Here is a 21,602-nt window from a genome sequence, read left to right on the forward strand (position 1 = left end):
TCTCTTTATGTTGAAAGTTTTGAAGTATTGCTTGTTTTGCTTTCCTGTGTTAGTTGATTCTTGTTCCAATAAATTGTTTGCTCAAAAACTTCCTATGCATAGGAAGTTTGTTAGGCTTAAATGTGTTAGTCATATGTTACATTATGCCCCCGTTATGTATTAACTCTTTACTTCTATGTTAGCATCATTGAAATCATCATGCCTAGCTAGAGCGTAAAACGATAACGCTTGTTGGGAGGCAACCCAATGAATAAAATTTATTTTTGACTTTTGCTTCTATTATTGAGTGTTTTCACAATTATGCTACTGTTATGATTGTGTTTTCATAGTTTAATTAGTTTTTGTGCCAAGTAAAGCCTTTAGGATCATGTTGGGTGATAGTTGCTTTGATCTTGTTGGAAAACATAAACTTTTGCGTCGAGTAGCTGAATTTTAAAAATCACAGAAGCAATGAAAGTGTCTGAATTTTTTACACAAGATTGATATACAAATTTTCTATGATTTCCTAATGTTTAACATGTGTTTGAGTTACAAAAGTATGAGTAAAATTCGAGTCTTTACAAACTATAGTATTTTTGACAAATTCTATTTTCTTTGCGTTGTGTGCTTATTTTGATGAATCTATGGATTGTATCGGGGAGTATAAGCCATGGTAAAGTTAGAATACAATAGGTATAATGCAAAAAAATTGGAATGGGTTTCAACAGTATTTAAAGCAAAGATTATTTTTCTTACATGTATCTCACGAAGGTTTTGTTGAGTTTTGTGTGATTGAAGTTTTCAAGTTTTGGGTGAGATCATGATGGATGAAGGAATAAGGAGTGAAAAAATCCTAAGCTTGGAGATGCCCCATGGAAACCCAAGGTACTATCCAAAGAGTACCAAGCCACTAAGCTTGGGGATGCCCCGGAAGGTATCCCCTCTTTCTTCTAACGACCATCGGTAATTTTACTTGGAGCTATATTTTTATTCGTCACATATGATGAGTTTTCTTGGATCATCTTGTATTATACGAGTCTTTGCTTGCTTTGCTTGTTAGTTTGTCACAATAATCCTTGCTGGACACACATATTTGAGAGAGCCAAATTATGATATGATTTGTTAGAATCGCTCTCTATGCTTCACTTAAATTTTTTAGAGCCATGGAATTGATCTAGTACTTCACTTAAAAAAAATTAGCACGGTGGTGTTATTAGTTTGAATAAATATGTTCTCATTCTTCACTTAGATTATTTTGAGAGTTATTAGAAACTTTTAAGAAACCCTCTCTTGCTTCACTTATACTATTTTGAGAGTTAAAAAATTTAAAGAAACTTGTACTCTCGTTCTTCACTTATATTTGTTTTAGAGCTTGTTATTAGCAATGGCAATTTTCTTTAAATTAAATTGGTCCCAAAGTGATAGATATCCATGGTAGATATAATAAAAACTTTCATCAAGATCTTTGTATGTTAAACTTGATTCTTTGCAATAGTTTTGTGATATGAAGATAGTGTTATGTGAGTTGTGTTGATGAGTAATTATGCTTTAGGAACAATATTGGTGTTAAGTTTTGTGATTACCTATGCATGCACATGAAGTCAATAATTATGCTATGAAATTACATCCTACTTGTGTTGCATTATTCGGTGTTAGTTATGTTTAATGTTCGCTTATGATGATTTTCGTTCCTTGGTTGGGCGCTTCCCAATATATTTGCTTGCCTTCATTTGTACTAAGCGGGAATGTTGCTTGTGCATCTAAATCCTAAACCCAAGTTTGTACCAAATGAGTCCACTATACCGACCTATATGCGGTATTTCACTGTCGTTCTAAGTAAATTTGTATGTGCCAACTCTAATATTTAAAATAAACTTCTGCTTTGTGTGCCCGTACCACTCATGAAGCGGCAAGGGGTGGCCGGTATCTTCCATGTTAAATAGGTTATTCTCAAGATGAGTGTTTATTCACTTGTCATTGCATGGGAGTATGGTGGTAATAGGGATGCCCAGTCCCAAAATTCAAAGAAAATTTCTTTTATGTTGTCAAATAATAAATTCCTTCAAAAGTATTGGTATGGACAGTACCCATGGATCGGATGCGGCTAGCCGTGGAGTGTGAAAGAATGGTGGAAAAAGGAATAAACTTTATTTTTCAGTTTGGAAACCGCATATGATTTGTTTAGCATGGAAGATATTGGGAACTCTTAGTCGTTTTCATTGACAGTAAAAGCATGCCACCCAAAATATTATATCTCTCATTTTTCGCTTTGAGCTCTCGCACCGCTACGAATCTGTGCTTCCCTCTGCGAAGGGCCTATCTATTTACTTTATGCAATTTTTATTTTTATTTGAGTCTCCATTTTCTCTTGTAAAGCACCAACTACGAAACACTCTTATCATACTTGAGCATTGGATGTAGCTAATATTTGGGTGTGTTGCATGAATGGATCAATGATGGAGCATGATGGGCTAGGGATAGCGTTTTTTAGCATTGACATTTTGAAAGACTTGGTTGCTTGTTAATATGCTTGATTAATAAAGTTTTCATGTCAAATTATAGACTATTGCTTTGAATCATCTACAAGTCCATATGTCCATGCTATAAAGAAAACAATATGATGAACATATTAGCCAGCCTTCCACATCAAGAATTCTGTTTTTATCATTTACCTACTCGAGGACGAGCAGGAATTGAGCTTGGGGATGTTGATACGTCTGCAACGTATCTATATTTTTTTATTGTTCCATGTTGTTATATTATAATTATTGGATGTTTTACAATCATTTATAGAAATTTTATATCATTTTTTGGGACTAACCTATTGACATAGTGCCCACTGCCATTTGTTCTTTTTTGCTTGTTTTTTCCTTTTCAGAAAATCATTATCAGATGAAGTCCAAACACCATGAAACTTTTTGGAGATTTTTTTGGACCAGAAGGAAAAGTGAGAACCATGTAAGCACACCAGGGGAGGCCGAGGTAGCCCACTGGGTACTAGGGCACGCCCTGGTCCCCTAGCACGTCCTGGTGGGTAGTGGACACCTCGTGGCCCATCTCAACATGAGACCGACGCCAAAATCCCTATAAATATAGAAACCCCCAAAAATAACCCTAGATCAGAAGTTTCACCGTCGCAAGCCTCTGTATCCACAAAAACTCAATCGGGAGCCCGTTCCGACACCCTGTCGGAGGGGGAATCATCACCGGAGGCCATACTCATCATCTCGGCGGCCACCATGATGTGGAGGGAGTAGTCCACCCTCGAGGCTGAGGGTTTGTACTGGTAGATATGTGTTTAATCTCTCTCTCTCTCTCTATCTATCTATCTCTCTCTCTCTCGTGTTCTTAATATGTCATGATCTTGATGTATCACGGGCTTTGTTAATATAGTTGGATCATATGGTGTTCGTCCCTTGCTATTGTTGTGATGAATTGAATCTTTCACTTTAAGATCTTGTTATGTTGGACTGAATATTCAGGTTTGAGAACACTTGATGTATGTCTTTCATGTGGATACCATAGTGACATTGGGGTATTCAAGCGATTCACTTGATATATGTTGTGGCATCAACTTGTGGATTCAGGTGACCTTGGGGATCTATGCATAGGGGTTGATTGCACATTTTCATACTATGTTCTTCGATAGAAATCTTGGGATGCTCCTTCAAGTTCTTTATGTTGGATTGAATATGATAGATCTTAAATTGTTTGATGGATGTCGCATAATTTACCCACGGATACTTGAGGTGACATTGGAGTATCTAGGTGACATTAGGGTTGATTGATATGTATCATGGGTGTTATTCTAGTACGAACTATAGGGTTGTTTGTGACACTTATAGGAATAGCTCAAAAGATTGATCAAAAAGAATAACTTTGAGGTGGTTCTACTACCTACACAAATTTCATCTTATTGTTCTCTACTAGATAGGAACTATGGAGTGATCCTTTGTTGCACACTGAGGGGTGATCATATGATTCTACTATGTTAGCATTGTTGAGAGATTGCACTAATGAAAGTATGAACCCTAGGCCTTACTTCCAAACATTTATACAACGTTTTAATCGTTGTTTTCTACTTTCTACCTTGTTGGTTTTTTATATATTTAGATTAGAAAAATCTACATCTACTATCCATACCACACCTGTATCAATGTCTCTTTACCGAACTAGTACACCTATACAATTTGCCAATGTATTGGGTGTGTTGGGGACACAAGAGATTTTTTGTATTTGATTGCAGGGTTGTTTGAGAGAGACCATCTTCATCCTACACCTCGCATAGATTGATAAACGTTAGGTCATCCACTTGAGGGGAAATTGCTACTTGGAGGCCCAACAACATCTACAAGAATATAGTTGCATAGTAGACATCACACACCTCTCCAAACAAAGTTTAGCATCCGCAAGGGTGTGAACTTCGGGATACATCCTCGTCTCTCCGTGCCTCAGTTATCTCTTACCCGAGCCCTTTACTTATGCACTTTACTTTGTGATAGCCATATTGTTTCTTGTTATATATCTTGCTATCACTTAGTTGTTTATCTTAGTTAGCATAAGTTATTGGTGCACGTAGTTGAGCCTAGTTGTTTTAGGTTTTGTGCTTGACTAATTAAACACTAGTTTTATTCCACATTTATTCAATCATAAACCATATTTATTTTAAAGCGCCTATTCACCCCCTCTAGGCGACATCCATGTCCTTTCGGAAGCATTGTACATCTAAAGTCCTGAACATGTAGAAAGCCAGTGATCATCTGGTACAATCAGTACATTTTTTAGTTTGTAAGTACAAGTTAAAAGAAAGGGAGAAAAGATTAGAATCTGCCTGAAAATGACTCGTGTATCATACTCTTTGATAGCTTTCCTTACTAACTCAACAGTGCCAAAGGTATGACCAACTTGGAACTCAGGTTTAGTCTGGTATACTTATGTGGAAGATTTGAAATTTAGCTTAACCTTATCTTCATCGAAGTCAGGAAAACACATGTCCCCATCTTCAGTAGGATCATCAGGTTCTTCTTGGACTACTTTACCTTTCTCAAAATCAATATTGTTGGCAAACAAGTCATTGTCATCTTGAAGATCAATGTCCGAAGCAACAAGCTGTGGGTTATAATCATCATCTGAGTCATGAACTGCTAAGTCAAAAACTCCATTTATTGCATCCATGTTCAAAGCCCTGCAGGTTTTTCTGCACCTATGCTCAGACTGAAATGAAAGAACATAATCTCCTGGTTGAGGTGGTCCTGGTACGTAATCATCGTCTGACTCTTCCTCACTTTCAGATAGTGCATCTTCCTCACTTGGATCTTGATCATCCTGTTCCACTAGAACTTGGTTAGGCTGCTCCTCTTGTTGTTGATCAACGTGTTGCTCTAGCTAGTGATGTGACTGCTCCTCTTGCACTTGCTCCTTCTTTGGTCTCATGTCACTGAATTTGACCACACAAGGATCCTCAGCATCAGAATAAACAGGAACAGTACTAAGATATGATCTGAGGCTGTTACCATGATCAAGATAAATTTGCAGGAACTGGTTCCCGTTTAGAGCACAATCCTTCATGTTTTTAGTCGTAGTGTACTGCCTAACTTAATCTCTATTTATCCATTCTTGTAACTATCAATCCAGGAACACACTAGTAAGCCCTGATCCCGTCCTCAAACTTATAACCTATTTCCTCCACTAAACTGGGAACAACAGTAGGTGTCCAATTATCTACTCCCTCCATCCCAAAAAAATTGTCTTAGGTTTGTCTAAAAATGTATGTATCTAAATACTAAAACGTGACTAGATACATTCATATCTAGACGGAGGGAGTATATCACAGTAGTCATACCAAATGGAGTGTCCTTTGTGGTAACCTTTATGCTTGTGTGAGCAAAGGAAATAGACACCATGTATGACTTCAATGGAGAAGTGGTTACTTTTGGCTTCTACAAAACAATCACATTGACAATGTTCACACAAATAAATTACAAACATATTAAGACGGTAAAAAAATACAATGCAATCTTTAGACATTTCTGACAGTAAAACAAATAGTGCAATCTCCACACTTTTCTGACAGTAAAAACAAACAGTGCATTCTTCAGACATTTCTGTCATTTTCTTGCAAAATTCAATATTTTACAGAATAAAAGCACAAAATTATGGCCTCCACTGGACAAATACATGATCTGTCAGGTCCAACAGCTATTTTTGGGTATCTAAGATGAAGAGGAGAAGTTTGATCAACACAGGCCATATTAAAGCACACATTTTTGGCCAATTTAACAAGGATTGGACTTTATCCAGCGCTATGCCACTGGTGTTTAACCCCCTAACCCCCCTCCCTCCTCCCCCTCAAAACCCTAATTTTGATTTGCCACTGCCGCTGCTAAAACTCTACTTGGCACAATCAAGCAGCTAAAACCCTACAAGCAGATGACTCGATCCATGACGACACAGCCAAAACCCTAACATGTGAGCGCAATTGAACCCAACACGGAGTTATTCGAGGAGCTAGCATCGAAGGATCTACCGCACAAGGACGAGACGGCGACGACGTACCGTAAAGGGGCAGGCCGGCATCGGGCGGATGCCACGTCGGAGCGAGAGGGACGTCGTGCAGGCCTCTCCCAAAGGACGCGGACGACAGCGGCTCGACGTCCGACGATGAGCTCATGTCGCCGTCGTCGCACGCGCCGCACGCCGGCGAGCTCGAGGGCACCACCTTGACAGCGATGACGAGCACGGGAGCGAGTGAGGAGGAACAAGGGAGCGAGCGGGTGCGGTCCGACCAAGTGAGGAGGCATTTTAATTCGTCTGATTTTGCAAAAAAACACCCTGGTTTACCAGCGTATTGCAGCAGTCCGACGGCCTGGAACTGATTCGACAATCAACACACACGTGGACATATCAGTCAACCGGCCAAACCATAGAATGGACCGTATGTGAACTCCAAAGACAAGTTTTATGATCGTATTTTAGGTATTTCTAACTACGTGGACTAAAGTGACCACCGCAATAAGTTTAGGGACCTATACTGATTTTTGTTCTTTTGGAAACCGCGCATTCATCCCTCATATCAACTCCCCTCCACATCAATGGAATCGGTGTGCGGTTGCTAGCGGTGCTCGAAGGCTTCACGACGAGGGCGACAAATCGGAGGTGAGTGCACATTTCACATATTTCTCATGTATCCTTTGTTTCTACTTCTCATCGTTCGTCACGCACATGATTTTGTGGAGGAGAGGGGTCACAAGGGTCCTCCTGGTAGGCACCAGGATTCGCTGGACACGGCCAATTTTCAATGTCGTTGTTCGTGCGGGTTAATTTTGGGTTGAATACAGGCCGATTTTTTACGAAGTTTCTTGGCTAAATTTTGGGGATGGAGTTTTTGTGGTGATATTTTTGGGGCGGATTATTAAAACAAATTAACACCAACCATCTTCACTTTTGCTGTATGATGTAGCAAATTGACTAGATCATTTTGGGCCCATTCCTGTTTTCTTAGTTACCCTCTTGCTGGAATAATGTTACATTGTCTAGATAAATTTTCCCAAACAGTACACAAATCCCTACCAAATTATCATGGTACTTGTATTGGATTTACCAGGGAGTTGCATCGCAAGTACTCCCTCTGTAAACAAATATAAAATGGTTTAGGTCACTAAAGCAAACGGGATACTAGGCATGGACCTTTAATTTTCCAGGGGAGTTATTTTTAGATTTACCACGGTAATTGCATTGGATTTCACCAGGGATTTTACCAAGGATGTAGTAGGCAAATTACCAGCCATAGTTTACAAATATCTTGTTCTATACACAATTTACATGGTTGTATGCAACTTACCACGCATGTATTCCCTCAGTCCCAAAATAAATGTCGCTGCTTTAGTATTAAATTTGTACTAACTTAATACTAAATTTACGACATTTATTTTAAAACGAAGGAAGTATTTAGAAAAATTAGCATAATTCATGTATATTAGTCATCATGTACATGAAACCACAAGGGATATACAATTCGGCTCTAGGGTCCAAATGATCCTGAAATCTGGACCAGACAGCCTCAACAAGATTCGAGCCAGCCATTGTATTGAACATGTATTTCAGATTTCCTACCTCATATTAAACAGTGATTTGGCCATCGTCTGCAACACATTTAATGAATATGCGTTCGTCTAGATCCTGTTGGTACAAACGAAGAGCACGACAATTGTGCCGTAAACTTTGGTCAAGTGCCATCGTGGTTAACGGGACCATCTCACGCGGTTGTGTGCAGTGTAAGCCAGACGCAAATATCACCATTGCAATTTGGAATGCCAGCCATGGCTTCTTCATATGCTCCCTCCCATGCCTCGGGGCCATTCGATTATTTTCCTCTAATTCCCTGCCGTTTCCGAGATAAGATCCTAACCTTCATACATGGACGTCGTTGATCACGGACGTAGAGCACTTATAATACAAGTGTCGCATTTGCCACGATAATATCGGAACAATCTTAAGAATGATGAATTATGGCGAATTGATCCTCAGATCGACTGTCGGAATAGGGAGCATCCTTAATGACCCGTATCTGCATTTAGCAACTAACCGAAGCTTGCTTATAGTTGCCCCCTTCATTGTCTGCGTTTAGCAATTAAGTTAAGCTTGCTCATACATGTTCACAAGATCCACTCGGATATCCATGGCATAGTTTCAGCAGCCTTCCTTCCAGTTCCTAATTACGTGGACAGATGAGCCTGTTTTCACGGTCGCTCATTTAAACGGATCATACAAAATATTCTGCAATGGGCTAAGCTGAGTTGTTCCATGGTACATGGAACCCTCGTCTGTTGAACATGTGCGCTCAAACGGTGGCGCACGCGACCGTGCCTTATCCGTTAGCTCCAACGGCAGCCGTATGATACACTGTTGAACGTACAGGTCGCTACCTCTATTTTTGAACGACTGTATATCATCATAAATTCGTTTTGACTCTGATCTAGAGGAGCAGCTGATCGTCCAGGATAGAGGGACTATTTGGAATCCAGAGCGAAAACACCATGCCCCACAGCACAGCTACTTTTTTTTGTTTTGTTTTGCACCGTGATTGGTACTTCAAGATAAAATGTTCACTAAAGGTACATACTCCCTCCATCCCAAAATAAGTGTCTCAAGCTTAATACAACTTTGGGACAGAGGGAGTAGTTATTATCAAACTTCATTTGTAGTTATCAGGTTTTTGCATCATAGTCCCCCACGCATGTCCCTGCACTGTTTGTTATGTACTCCCTCCGTTCCTAAATATAAGTCTTTCTAGAGGTTTTACTAATGAACTACATACGGATGTATATAGACATACTTTAGAATATAGATTCATTCATTTTACTTCGTATGTAGACATCTAGTAAAATATCTTAAAAGACTTATATTTAGGTACGGAGGGAGTAGACAATACATTTTCTAGCAGAACATTACCAATACTGTGTTTTTCTGAAGTTATCGTCAATGTTATATCAAAATGACCACAGTGGATATAAATCTGGTAACAGTAAAGAAAACTACCAAATGCAGTATGCCCAAGTTGCTTCCCTAGCTAATATGGGAAAAGACTTGTATCTTCAGCTGCCAATTCACCAAGGAACAAGAAAAAACCTACCATTGCTGTCTACACAAGCATGTATGTAGATCTTCGTTAGACATTCAGTTAAGACAGGCAAAAAAGGGCGACAGGGCAAAATATTTATTCAAACTGCTGCCCATAACAAAAGCCATCCTCCAGCTCATTCAGGACGGAACCAATAGATTTTCACAACGTGATCCGCCCACACACACGCCAGTATGCTCCAGGGTGAAAAAGGGATCTTTCAAACACCCATATGTCTTTCACCAGTACCTACACAATGATTTGCAAATGCCAAGCGTACATCAGAAAATCGTTTAGCCATGCAAGCCCAACTGCTCGACTGTCGTAAAGGTATAACTTAGCACATTACAGATATCGGTAAATCAGTGGGATGTAGGTAAAGATAATGCCCCCTAATGTTCAAACACCTGGCAGTAAGCAGCTATTTAATATAAAGACATCGATTTACAGGTTGTTATATCAAACTAGATACTTCATGAAGCACACTTGCCTAATAAGGTGGATCTCGACCAGTTTTAGTCAATCTAGTAAAGATCGCATAGCAATCACAATTGTGACAGACAAAACCATGGACTAGTTATTGACTGGTACTAGGCCAAATACAGTAATTTCCAAATCATGAACTATTACCAGCTACTCCCTCTGTTACATAATTCTTGTTGTGGTTTTAGTTCAAATTATGGAACAGAGGGAGTAGTACATGGCTCGGTAGTTTTCGTTCAGCATCTATCTGTATTCTGGCTTCCAGCATGCTAACCATATGGAATGTTGATCCAATTTTGATTCATGTGTACTTAATGTCAGCAAGCGGTCGGTGGCAACTAGTGGCCAGAGGATAAAGGTGTACACTCTTCCTGATATTTTACTCTTCGTCTTGATCACAGAAATGTGACATGATATTAAGGTAATGATAGATGTACCACTACAGCAATGTAAAGAGCATGTGCAGACATACTGTGGATAAAACTGGCAAATTGCACGAGGAAGTATTAACGTTTCAAAAATAAAGTGCAAGCCATTTGAAGGCAAAGTCATATACTTCATGTTTTTAATATCACATATTTTACACCAAAATTCAAAACAATCTGACATTTAATTTACCTCCTTTGACTTGTCCCCTGACACAACCTCTCCTTTTGAATTATAGGCTTCAAATTTCTACAGGAAATATAACTGAAATGGTAAAGGGTGCTGCATACTAGTTCAACATGAAACAAAATACTTGGTAACAATATGGTAGCTAGACTAAAATAGAAGGTCTTCTTATCAATTACAACAATCTGAACATCACAGCAAGTAATGGAGTTTACAGAAAAAAGACATAAATACCAAAACATACACATCTCACATGTGTGTTCTCAAAAGAAGAAGAGACGAAATATGTTAATTGTGAAGACATAGACTAGAACTTAAAATCATAAATACATGATGGACATACAAGATATATAACCTTTGGAAAAAATAATAAGTGTGGACAGAAATCCAAAAAGATAATTTGTTCAACATCCAGTCAGCAATTTAAAAGTAGAGAGGGAACAAAATGTAGTTGAGCTGTACTGCATCACACATAAAAATACTTGAACTTAACAGAATGAAACCTGCTTAGTGACGAACTCAAGCGTAAGCTGTATGAAGGCTTTGTCATGGTCATTCTTATCAATTCCAATCTGCAAAATAGAAATACTTGACCAATTACCAGCTGGCTTGGTTCAATCGTGACAATACACCATACAGATGTAAATGTGTGAAAAAGATGATTTTTAGAGCTAACATGATAGAAAAACAACAGATAGCTTACCATACGAGCCCTCAAAGTTCTTATGCTTACAGCAGGCTCCACAATTTCCAAGTGTACAGATTTCCACTTGGATTCTCTTCTCTTTATTTCATTTTTAACAGTCTTCAGGAAAAGGAAGAGAGTAAAGAATGAACACCAAAGCCCCACATAAGACATTATCTGACATCAATTCGGTAGGTGAAAGCTTACAGAATGCATACTATCCGTCAGAGCTTTCCGGAGAGATGATGTGTCTCCTTGTGCCATAAGCTTGTTAACCTGAATCCAAGCAAAGCGAAAAATGTAGACAGAGTTATTCCACGAACTAATTCACGTCACGCAAATCCCGTCATACCTGGAAATATCAGGAAGCACTTCAATTTGCATTAGGGCTTTTGAATAGTACTCCCTCCATCCCTTTATGTAAGGTACTAAGACGTATTATTTTTGGCGAGCTGATCAAGGCACGGAAATATAGAGAATTCAGGACGAGATTTTCATTGGCTAATTCGGTGGTTAGCAGCAGGTAAATCAATTAGGTGGACCGGATCCAGCAATTTGATCACGTCTGCAGATCACCTGCTTGCCTTGCATGCCCATGCACACCGTAAAGATTAGACATGCATATTTCTTCCTAAGTAACGATTGGATGGTTGGCTCGCATGATCTTCTTTCCCAAATAACGGCTAGATATATGTTTTCTAACTGATTCTTACATGAGGTTGGCTTGTACGTGATTTTTATTCTAGGGGAGGTTGGCCTGTATGGTGTGGTGGAAGGGTAAAAACTGAATTCTGGGGAATTAGAAGAATTATAATTATACCTTACATTATTAAATTTTAGCAAAAAAATAAATAAAGGAAAGGAGTCAGTATAGAAGGTTGGACACCATATTCTTTCAAAACTCAGAAGAAATAATCGTACTTAACTGATTAAAGAAAAAATGTTAGGTAGAAATAGAAGGAAGAAATATTTTTATCTCGGTAAATCATGTCACTAACTCCGCCTATGTTGTCTTAACATAGCCGGTCCCAAGCCCGGGTAGAGGAGGGTTGTGACAGATTTGGCGAGCCAACGTAAAAAATCAGCCACTCTTATGGAGATGAAACCCAAAATATTTTCGTTGGGACATAACCCTCTCAACGACGCGCCAAATCGGAACCTGGGTGTGGTGTCAAATGGGCAAGGGCAGGGTCGTCACCCCCTTGGTGGCACGCCGTATCGTGATCTGGATACGGTGGCAAGTGAGCAAGGGTCGGGTGGTCGCATCCTTAGTGGCGTGCTACATCGGCGCCCAGGTGTAGTGGAAAATGAGCAAGGGTCTTTGCACTTGACTCAACGAGTGCGAAAGGTAAGGAAGCTAGCCGAGCCTAGGAGGATCTGCTTAGGTAGCTGGAACATAGGGTCACTGACAGGTAAGCTTCGGGAGGTAGTTGATTCAGCGGTGAGGAGAGGCATCGATGTCCTTTGCGTCCAAGAGACCAAATGGAGGGGACAGAAGGCGAAGGAGGTGGAGGGTACTGACTTCAAGATGTGGTACACGGGGACGGGTGCAAACAGAAATGGAGTAGACACCTTGATCAACAAGAGCCTCAAGTATGGAGGATAATTTTGGTGAAGCTGGTAGTTGGGGACTTAGTTCTCAACGTTATTAGCGCGTATGTCCCACAAGTAGGCCAGAATGGGAACACCAAGAGGGAGTTCTGGGAAGGCCTGGAGGACATGGTTAGGAGTGTACTGACTGGCAAGAGGCTCTTCATAGGAGGAGATCTCAATGGCCACGTGGGCACATCTAACACAGGTTTTGAAGGGTTGCATGGGGGCTTTGGCTATGGCATCAGGAATCAAGAAGGAGAAGATGTCTTAAGCTTTGCGCTAACCTACGACATGATCGTAGCTAACACCCTCTTTAAGAAGAGAGAATCACATCTAGTGACTTCTAGTAGTGGTTAGCACTCTAGCCAGATTGATTTCATCCTCTCGAGAAGAGAAGATAGGTATGCGTGCCTAGATTGTAAGGTGATACCAAGAGAGAGTGTTGTCCCTCAGCATAAGCTTCTGGTTGCTGACTTCCGCTTTCGGATTCGTGTCCAACGGGACAAGTGTGCCAAAGTCGCTAGAACAAAGTGGTGGAAGCTCAAGGGAGAGGTAGCTCAGGCGTTCAATGAGAGGGTCATTAAGGAGGGCCCTTGGAAGGAAGGAGGTCATGCAGACAGCATGTGGATGAAGATGGCGACTTGCATTCGTAAGGTGGCCTCAGAGGAGTTTGGAGTGTCCACTAGAAGTAGAAGCGAAGCTAAAGATACCTGGTGGTGGAACGATGATGTCCAAAAGGTAATTAAAGAGAAGAAAGAGTGTTTCAGATTTACTTGGATAGGAGTGCATACAACATAGAGAAGTACAAGATGGCGAAGAAGGCTGCTAAGTGAGCTGTGAGTGAAGCAAGGGGTCGGGCGTATGAGGACCTCTACCAGCGGTTAGACCATGGAAGGAGAAAGGGACATCTATAAGATGGTCAAGATCCGAGAGAGGAAGACGAGCGATGTTGACCAAATCAAATGCATCAAGGATGGAGCAGATCACCTCCTGGTGAAGAACGAGGAGATTAAGCATAGATGGCGGGAGTACTTTGACAAGTTGTTCAATGGGGAGAGTGGGAGCTCTACCACTGAACTGGACGACTCCTTCGATGATACTAGCAGGCGTTTTGTGCGGCGAATCTGAGAGTCGGAGGTCAAGGAGGCTTTAAAAAGGATGAAAGGAGGCAAAGTGATGGACCCTGATTGTATCCCCATTGAGGTATGAAGAGGCCTCGGCGACATAGCGGTAGTATGACTAACCAAGCTCTTCAACCTCATATTTCGGGCAAACAAGATGCCAGAAGAATTGAGGCGAAGTATAATAAGACCGATCTTCAAGAACAAGGGGAATGTTCAGAGTTGTACTAATTACCGTGGAATTAAGCTGGTGAGCCATACAATGAAGCTATGGGAGAGAGTCATTGAGCACCGCTTAAGAAGAATGACAGGCGTGACCAAAAATCAGTTTGGTTTCATGCTTGGGAGGTTGACCATGGAAGCCATTTTCTTGGTACGACAACTTATGGAGAGATACAGGGAGCAGAAGAACCTACATATGGTGTTCATTGATTGGAGATGGCCTACCGCGAAATGTCATGTGGTGGGCCTTGGAGAAACACAAAGTCCGAGCAAAGTATATTACTCTCATCAAGGACAACAACAACAACAACAACAACAACAACCAAGCCTTTCAGTCCCAAACAAGTTGGGGTAGGCTAGAGTTGAAACCCATAAGATCTCGAAACCAAGTCATGGCTCTGGAACGTGGATAGCTAACTTCCACGCACCCCTGTCCATGGCTAAGTCTTTGTCGATATTCCAAACCTTCAGGTCTCTCTTAACAGACTCCTCCCATGTCAAGTTTGGTCTACCACGACCCCTCTTAACATTCTCAGCATGCTTTATCCGTCTGCTATGCACCGGCGCTTCCGATGGCCTCCGTTGAATATGTCCAAACCATCTGAGACGATGCTAGACCAGCTTCTCTTCAATCGGTGCTACCCCAAGTCTCTCTCGTATATCGTCATTCCGTACCCGATCCTTCCTTGTGTGGCCACATATCCATCTCAACATGCGCATCTCTGCTACACCTAACTGTTGGATATGCCGTCTCTTGGTTGGCCAACACCAAGAGACATGTATGATAATGTTGTGACAAGTGTTCGAACAAGTGATGGCGACATTGATGACTTCCCGATTAAAATAGGACTGTAGCAGGGGTCGGCTTTGAGCCCTTATCTTTTTGCCTTGGTGATGGGTGAGGTCACAAGGGATATAAAAGGAGATATCCCATGGTGTATGCTCTTTACGGACGATGTGGTGCTAGTCGATGATAGTCGAACGGGAGTCAACAGGAAGTTAGAGCTATGGAGACAAACCTTGGAGTCGAAAGGTTTTAGACTTAGTAGAATTAAAACCGAGTACATGAAGTGCGGTTTCAATACTACTAGGCACGAGGAGGAGGAGGAGGTTAGCCTGGATGGGCAGGTGGTGTCTCAGAAGAACACCTTTCGATATTTGGGGTCAATGTTGCAGAAGGATGGGGATATCGATGAAGATGTGAACCATCGAATTGAAGCCGAATGGATGAAGTGGCGCCAAGCTTCTGACGTTCTCTATGACAAGAGAGTGCCACAAAAGATAAAAGTCAAGTTCTATAGGACGGCAGTTCGACCCACAATGTTGTATGGCGTTGAGTGTTGGCCGACTAAAAGGCGACATGTGTAGCAGTTAGGTGTGGCGGAGATGCGCATTGAGATGGATGTGTGGCCACACAAGGATTGAGTCCAAAATGATGACATACGAGATAGAGTTGGGGTAGCACTGATTGATGAGAAGCTTGTCCAACATCGTCTGAGATGGTTTGGGCATATTCAGCGCATACCTCTAGAAGCTCCACTGCATAGCGGACGGCTAAAGCGTGCTGATAATGTCATAAGAGGTCGCGGTAAACCGAATCTGACATGGGAGGAGTCTGTAAAGAGAGATTTAAAGGACTTGAGTATCACCAGAGAACTAGCCGTGGACAGGGGTGCGTGGAAGCTTGCTATCCATGTGCCAGTACCATGAGTTGGTCGCGAGATCTTATGGGTTTCACCTCTAGCCTACCCCAACTTGTTTGGGACTAAAGGCTTTGTTGTTGTAGTAGTAGTAGTAAATCATGTCACTGGAAGGTAGTCCATGACAAACTAAAAATTAAACTGGGTGGAAATGCAATCGATGTATGGCAGATAGTTGAAACCATTGTGACAAATCATGCAACTCATCCATAAAAAATATAATCAGAACCAAGGTTGTTATTATAAATAGCTAATTGCCCTTCATGCTTAAAAAATAAACCTGTTTCATTTAGAACAGTAATTGTCCATTTCAATTCTTACCCAGGAAACAAATGATTTCCTGGGTTTGTTGAAGTTGCAAAGGTTGTTCAGTTTGTTGAGGAAATAAAGGAAAGAACTATGAGATGGTCATGAGGTTGTATAGCATGAGGATATTGGGCCTACATGTTGGTGCTAAATATTTGGAAGGAGGACTGTAGTTTCATGGATGCAGGGTGTGAGGAAAGGAGGGGTGTGACACCACCAGACCAAGCACTAACCACTAGCTCCCGTTTACAATTTTATATAGTACAATAAAGATAAATAATACAGTGTGTTTGAAGTGTTTGGCGACTGGCACTAGCAAAAAATACATATAACCATAAAGCCTACAGATCAGTGATTTCAACGGTTCGTTCCCAGGCACAATAGTTCATACCAAATCTAGCATATATTGATATGGATCTATGTAGGAGAAATGGGAATGCAGACAGATGTTTATACAGACCATTCCAATGCAACAATACTTGGTAGTCCCCTTAGCCATGATTTTCTCTGGTAAGACTGCAGTGTGATACTTGTTTGGAGTTCATACAAAGATTTTGTAAGTGGGTGTTCGGAGTCCCTCCGCTCCAGACTCAGCTCCCGGAGCTGGCGGAGCTGCAGGCTGAAATACTGGAGTTGGAAAATAGGTGCTCCGCAGATCCGCAGAGCTGGTGGACAGCCGAACAGGCCCTAAGTAACAACTCCCATGATCTCATCTTCCCTTATTAGATCACCAATCGTGAAAACCTTAAACCCATGCCATTGCCATCTAACTGCTTAAATTGTACAACTTGATTCCATGTAATGAATGTGTCATACCTCCTTGTATATATTAAATGCTTGGTCATAGAACTGATTTTTGGTATATCCGGTTTTCTTCCTCAACCTTGACACAGCAAATGCATTCTTCATCTGTCAAGTAAAAAACCCAAGTACTCAACACATGACTCACGGCAGATGATAGCACAAAAGAAAAACTGCATTAATTAAGTCAAATATCTTAAGATCAACACAGGGAGCAAGCAAATACTAGAAAGAGATTATTGATGAGGATCAAAAGTAGGAAATATATCCATCAGTAAAAGACCGAAACGGTTTCCTCCTATGTAGTATTACATAATTATTGTAACATGGAAATTTTAAAATATAATAGAACACAGTAGCATGCACCTGTATCCAAGAGTATATCATGAGTTATGGTAAATATCTCATGTCTTTCTATTCTCATGTAAGAATTATTCTGACTGGTAGTAATTAAAAATGGAGTAGTGAACTTGATTGTCTCAATGTTGACGCATTGGTGTCAGTGCAGTCAAAAACCAATGCGCTCCCAACAATGAAAAGTAACATCTTAGATTTTTAGACACATAGGGTAACAGTACTGAAATTAGTCTCCAGATAACAGATAGTGAAATATACAAGGAAAAAATTGAACTTGATTTCTTGTTACAGCAGTTTCCCAAGTCAAAAAAGTTAGTACCTCCAGCATAGCATCCTCCTTTGTTCTAGTCCAGCCACTTCGTGTAAACAATCTAAGTCAAAATAAAAAAAGTTAGGATGATGATGATGATGACGAAGATTTTATCATGCATTGGGGCAGTTTGTTATGGGGCATTCATTTAAACTGTGAGTTTGAACCTTAGGCATCAATTTTAAATGGTCAATCCTGGACAACTAACAGATGGGTCGGTTTTGCGAAGAAAAACCTCCTCACGGCAACCAGAGAGGTCATTGACTACCATATTCCTAATGATCTATGAGAAATGAATTACAGAGAGTCAATATCTGCACTGGAATTCAACCTTTTCCAAAACGAGATAGGTTCCCGGACACAGTATGGCTCATAAACAAAACCAGGGCTCATCATGACAACTTTCAAACCAACCTGCACATACATATACACAGAGCCACTACAGTTAACAGAATACTTGTCCAACTTAAAAAGAATCAAAATGGACAATCAATGTGCTCGCACCTTTTTAGCACCAATAGGAACGCCTTTGGACACTGACGGTGGAGTCACCGGTGCTCCTGATGGCGTTGGCCCTGACGGTGCCGGTGCCGCAGCTCCTGAGGACATTTGTCTTGCATGATTTAGGTGGACTACAAGCTCCATAACCTGCAGAAAGGCGACCAAGGCGAATTTTTAACCACCAATCAAGTATCACACCTTGTAGGGAAAAACGTTATAGATTCACCAAAAAAGTGAACTTGAGTACACAAACCTGCACAGCGTGGAGAGGCGACGGCCCTCCAAACTTGCCAGCAATCAAGCCGCCGCCATTGCATGTTAAGCTTGAAATACCTAAAGATTAAACGCGCACACAGAAAAAACTCATTGGAATGAAGCCCATAGAGGAACTGGAAGAGGGGGGAAACAAATAGGCAGCCATATCAGTCGCTCACCTCTTACAGATGTATTCGCGTGGATCGGAGCTAAAGATCGGGAAACGGCGGCATGGTGGTCTCTGCAAAGGGAACGAGAAGGAAGTGGGTAAGAATTATCGGATTCACATTGTTGAGAGCGAGATCTAGACCGAGCGGGGAATGGAGGGGGAGGACGAGGGATTACGTCGGCGGCGCTGGAGGCAGTTGGACAGGCCGGTGGAGGCGGCGGACCAGCGACTGGCCGAGGCGGGCCAAAGACATCGGCGAAGTTCCTTCTCCGCGACGGCGGCGGCGGTGGCGGCGGCGCCGGCGACGGGGGTGGGGAGGTCGGAGGAGCGGGACGGAACTGGGCGGCGAGGGTTTAGGAAGGGGCGAGAGAATGAACTGACAGAACGGCGAATCCACTTGATACGATCAACTGATCTCGTCCCTCCATTGCAAAATCAACGGCTGAGATGCAAACGAATTGTTTGCCTGATTTATATTCTGTTGTTGTTTTTTAACTTGGAGCATCTCCAACGACCGTACAAAAGTTTCACGTGCAATAAAAAATTTAGCGCGACACTGTAGCACTTTTATTATGTAGGAATCAACATTATTTTCTTAGATATCAAAAACACACACCCAAAAGAATACGCAGTGTACATTGTAAAGCACGTGCGATCCTACGCCCTAAATTTAGAACGCGCGATAGCGCCTTTTAGTGCGTGTCCAAAAGTTTTTAGCGCGCACGGTGTTTTACAGCTCTGTTGGAACGGTCTGGCGGCTAAAAAAAATTTAACGTCTGAAGTTGTTTTTGGACGTGTGTGGGAGATGCTCTTACATTACATAAAAGCCTCTTTGGTTCATCGAAAATATATCTACTTGATTTAAAGTATCTTCTGTATCTAAATAGCTAGCCCTTACTATCTATTTCTTTTAACATGCAAACATTTCATTTCAACTTTTAGTAGAACAATCCATCAAAAAAGATGTTGCTTCGGTGTTGTAACTGCACGTGGCTTTGGGCGAATGACATGCACTTGCCGTTACGGCAGGGAAGCACGGTCTCATCAAAACATACAACCATTCATTGAAAAAAATCATGTATGCATGCAAATTTTCATTCTATTATGATATTCATGTTGTATCATAATCAAATTTCATAAATAATATTGTATTTTATATTTGTTCTCATATTATTTATTTCAAATATTCATGTTTGATATAACCAATTCTCATTAAAATATATTGTAAAAAAATTCCGTAACAAAGTGTGGGGTATCAACTAGTTTTAGTACGAATTTGAATCACGAGATACCTTTACAACTTCTTCTATGTGGCTGGTTTGATTTGTAAAAAAGACTAAGTTGCCCATCATGTACCAGCTTACGGAGCGAGAATGTCTCAGGACCTTCACGGAATCTTGACGACGCGGAGACATAAGACCCAATTGTAATTTAACGGACGTTTTAAGGGAGTTTGTGCAATTTTATCGGGACCATGAAATATGTTTACGAGATCTGGTATGCCAAAACAAAAGCCATACTGTAAAAATGCAAAAAACCGTTTCGCGGTATCCTGTAAGTCAATTTTTATGAAACAGGGTATACCAAATCTGTCAGAGATACTCTTGCTCTATTACTATTCCACATACCAGCCTCATTCCCCTACTTTCTAAGAGCAGGTTTCCAAAAATGTTTCCGTAAAATTGGTTTTAATGAAAGTTTACTTAAAGCAACTTTTGTCGGTCCTCTAAACTTCTTCCCATATAATTTGTGTTATTTTTTACTTTTCCAATTAAACAAGCCTAGGCCCCGCAAGTCACTGATAAGGTGAGTGGGGCAAGCTATAGGCGAGGCGAGTGGCAGGCACATCAGTCGGGGTGGAGCGGTGGCAGCACGGCGGGACGACACATGACGGTGCGGCAGCGCAGCGCACAACGACGAGCTATGACGGGCCGACACATGGGGGGCATGGTGGTGTGGGGGTGCGGCGCATGACGGCGAGCTATGGCAGGGCGACGCATGGCGGTGTGGTGGTGCGGCACACGACGATGAGCTATAGCGGGGTTGATGCATGGCGGCGTGATGGTGCAGCGACAGGTGGTGATAGCACACGGAGGCGAGCTGTGACGTGATGGTGTTGCAGCGCAACAACGGTGAGCTATGATCAACAACGGTGAGCTATGATCGGGGCAACATATGATAGTGTTGTGGTGCGGTGACAAGTGACGGCAGATACGGAGCCGAGCTATGACATGGTGGTGTGGCAGAACAACAACGACGGGCTGCTTCGTAAATTTTACGGGAAACAAAACTTCCCCTGAACTGGAGGGAAGTTAAGGTTAATTTAAATTTATTCCTAAATGATAACACCCACACGTATGGTATGAGGCAACATGGTCCACACACCTTCATAACCATTCATCTTGCCGCATCAAACACATGACATTAGCTGGGGTTTTTTACTTAATTTTTTTATATCTTTGAAATAAAAAAAATTAAAAATCCGTTTTTACCATTAAATCCGTCTCGACGAGATCTTCAAAACTAGATCCCATATTGATATGTTTCGACGATCTTTTTAGGGTCAAAAGTTGCCATGATGTTACACCGAAGTTGACATAATATTTATAATAAAGTTGTCATGACATCTTTTATCTAGTTTTTCTTCTAAATTTAAAGTTATCATTGCATTTCAACTACTTTTCACGTTAATTTTTATTAATTGATCATGAGAAATTTTGGTGATTAATGATGATAAATTTAATTAATGGATCATGATATAATTTAATAATTCATCACGACAAATTAAGTTTATAGATCAAGCTAATTTAAGTATTTTTACCAGCAATTCTAGTATTTTGAACATGTTTTTTATGAACCATGGCAAATTTAGTGCATGTATCATGTCAA

General features: G+C 41.1%; 1 protein-coding gene across 1 annotated transcript; it reads right to left on the minus strand.

Annotated features, from left to right (window-relative positions):
* Positions 1 to 9,410: 9,410 nt before the first annotated feature.
* LOC123425012 lies at positions 9,411 to 19,058 on the minus strand. The gene is made up of 12 exons (XM_045108686.1): positions 18,890 to 19,058; positions 18,724 to 18,785; positions 18,543 to 18,622; positions 18,293 to 18,436; positions 18,120 to 18,202; positions 17,798 to 17,849; positions 17,137 to 17,229; positions 11,586 to 11,654; positions 11,397 to 11,498; positions 11,197 to 11,265; positions 10,700 to 10,756; positions 9,411 to 9,847 (listed from the first exon to the last, which is right to left on the minus strand). Exons 1-12 carry the CDS (start codon positions 18,964 to 18,966, stop codon positions 9,761 to 9,763), a joined length of 975 nt encoding a protein of 324 aa, XP_044964621.1. The 5' UTR covers positions 18,967 to 19,058; the 3' UTR covers positions 9,411 to 9,760.
* Between the last annotated feature and the right edge of the window lie 2,544 nt (positions 19,059 to 21,602).

This window comes from Hordeum vulgare, chromosome 2H (genome assembly GCF_904849725.1).
Source record: "Hordeum vulgare subsp. vulgare chromosome 2H, MorexV3_pseudomolecules_assembly, whole genome shotgun sequence".
Classification (NCBI taxonomy): domain Eukaryota; kingdom Viridiplantae; phylum Streptophyta; class Magnoliopsida; order Poales; family Poaceae; genus Hordeum; species Hordeum vulgare.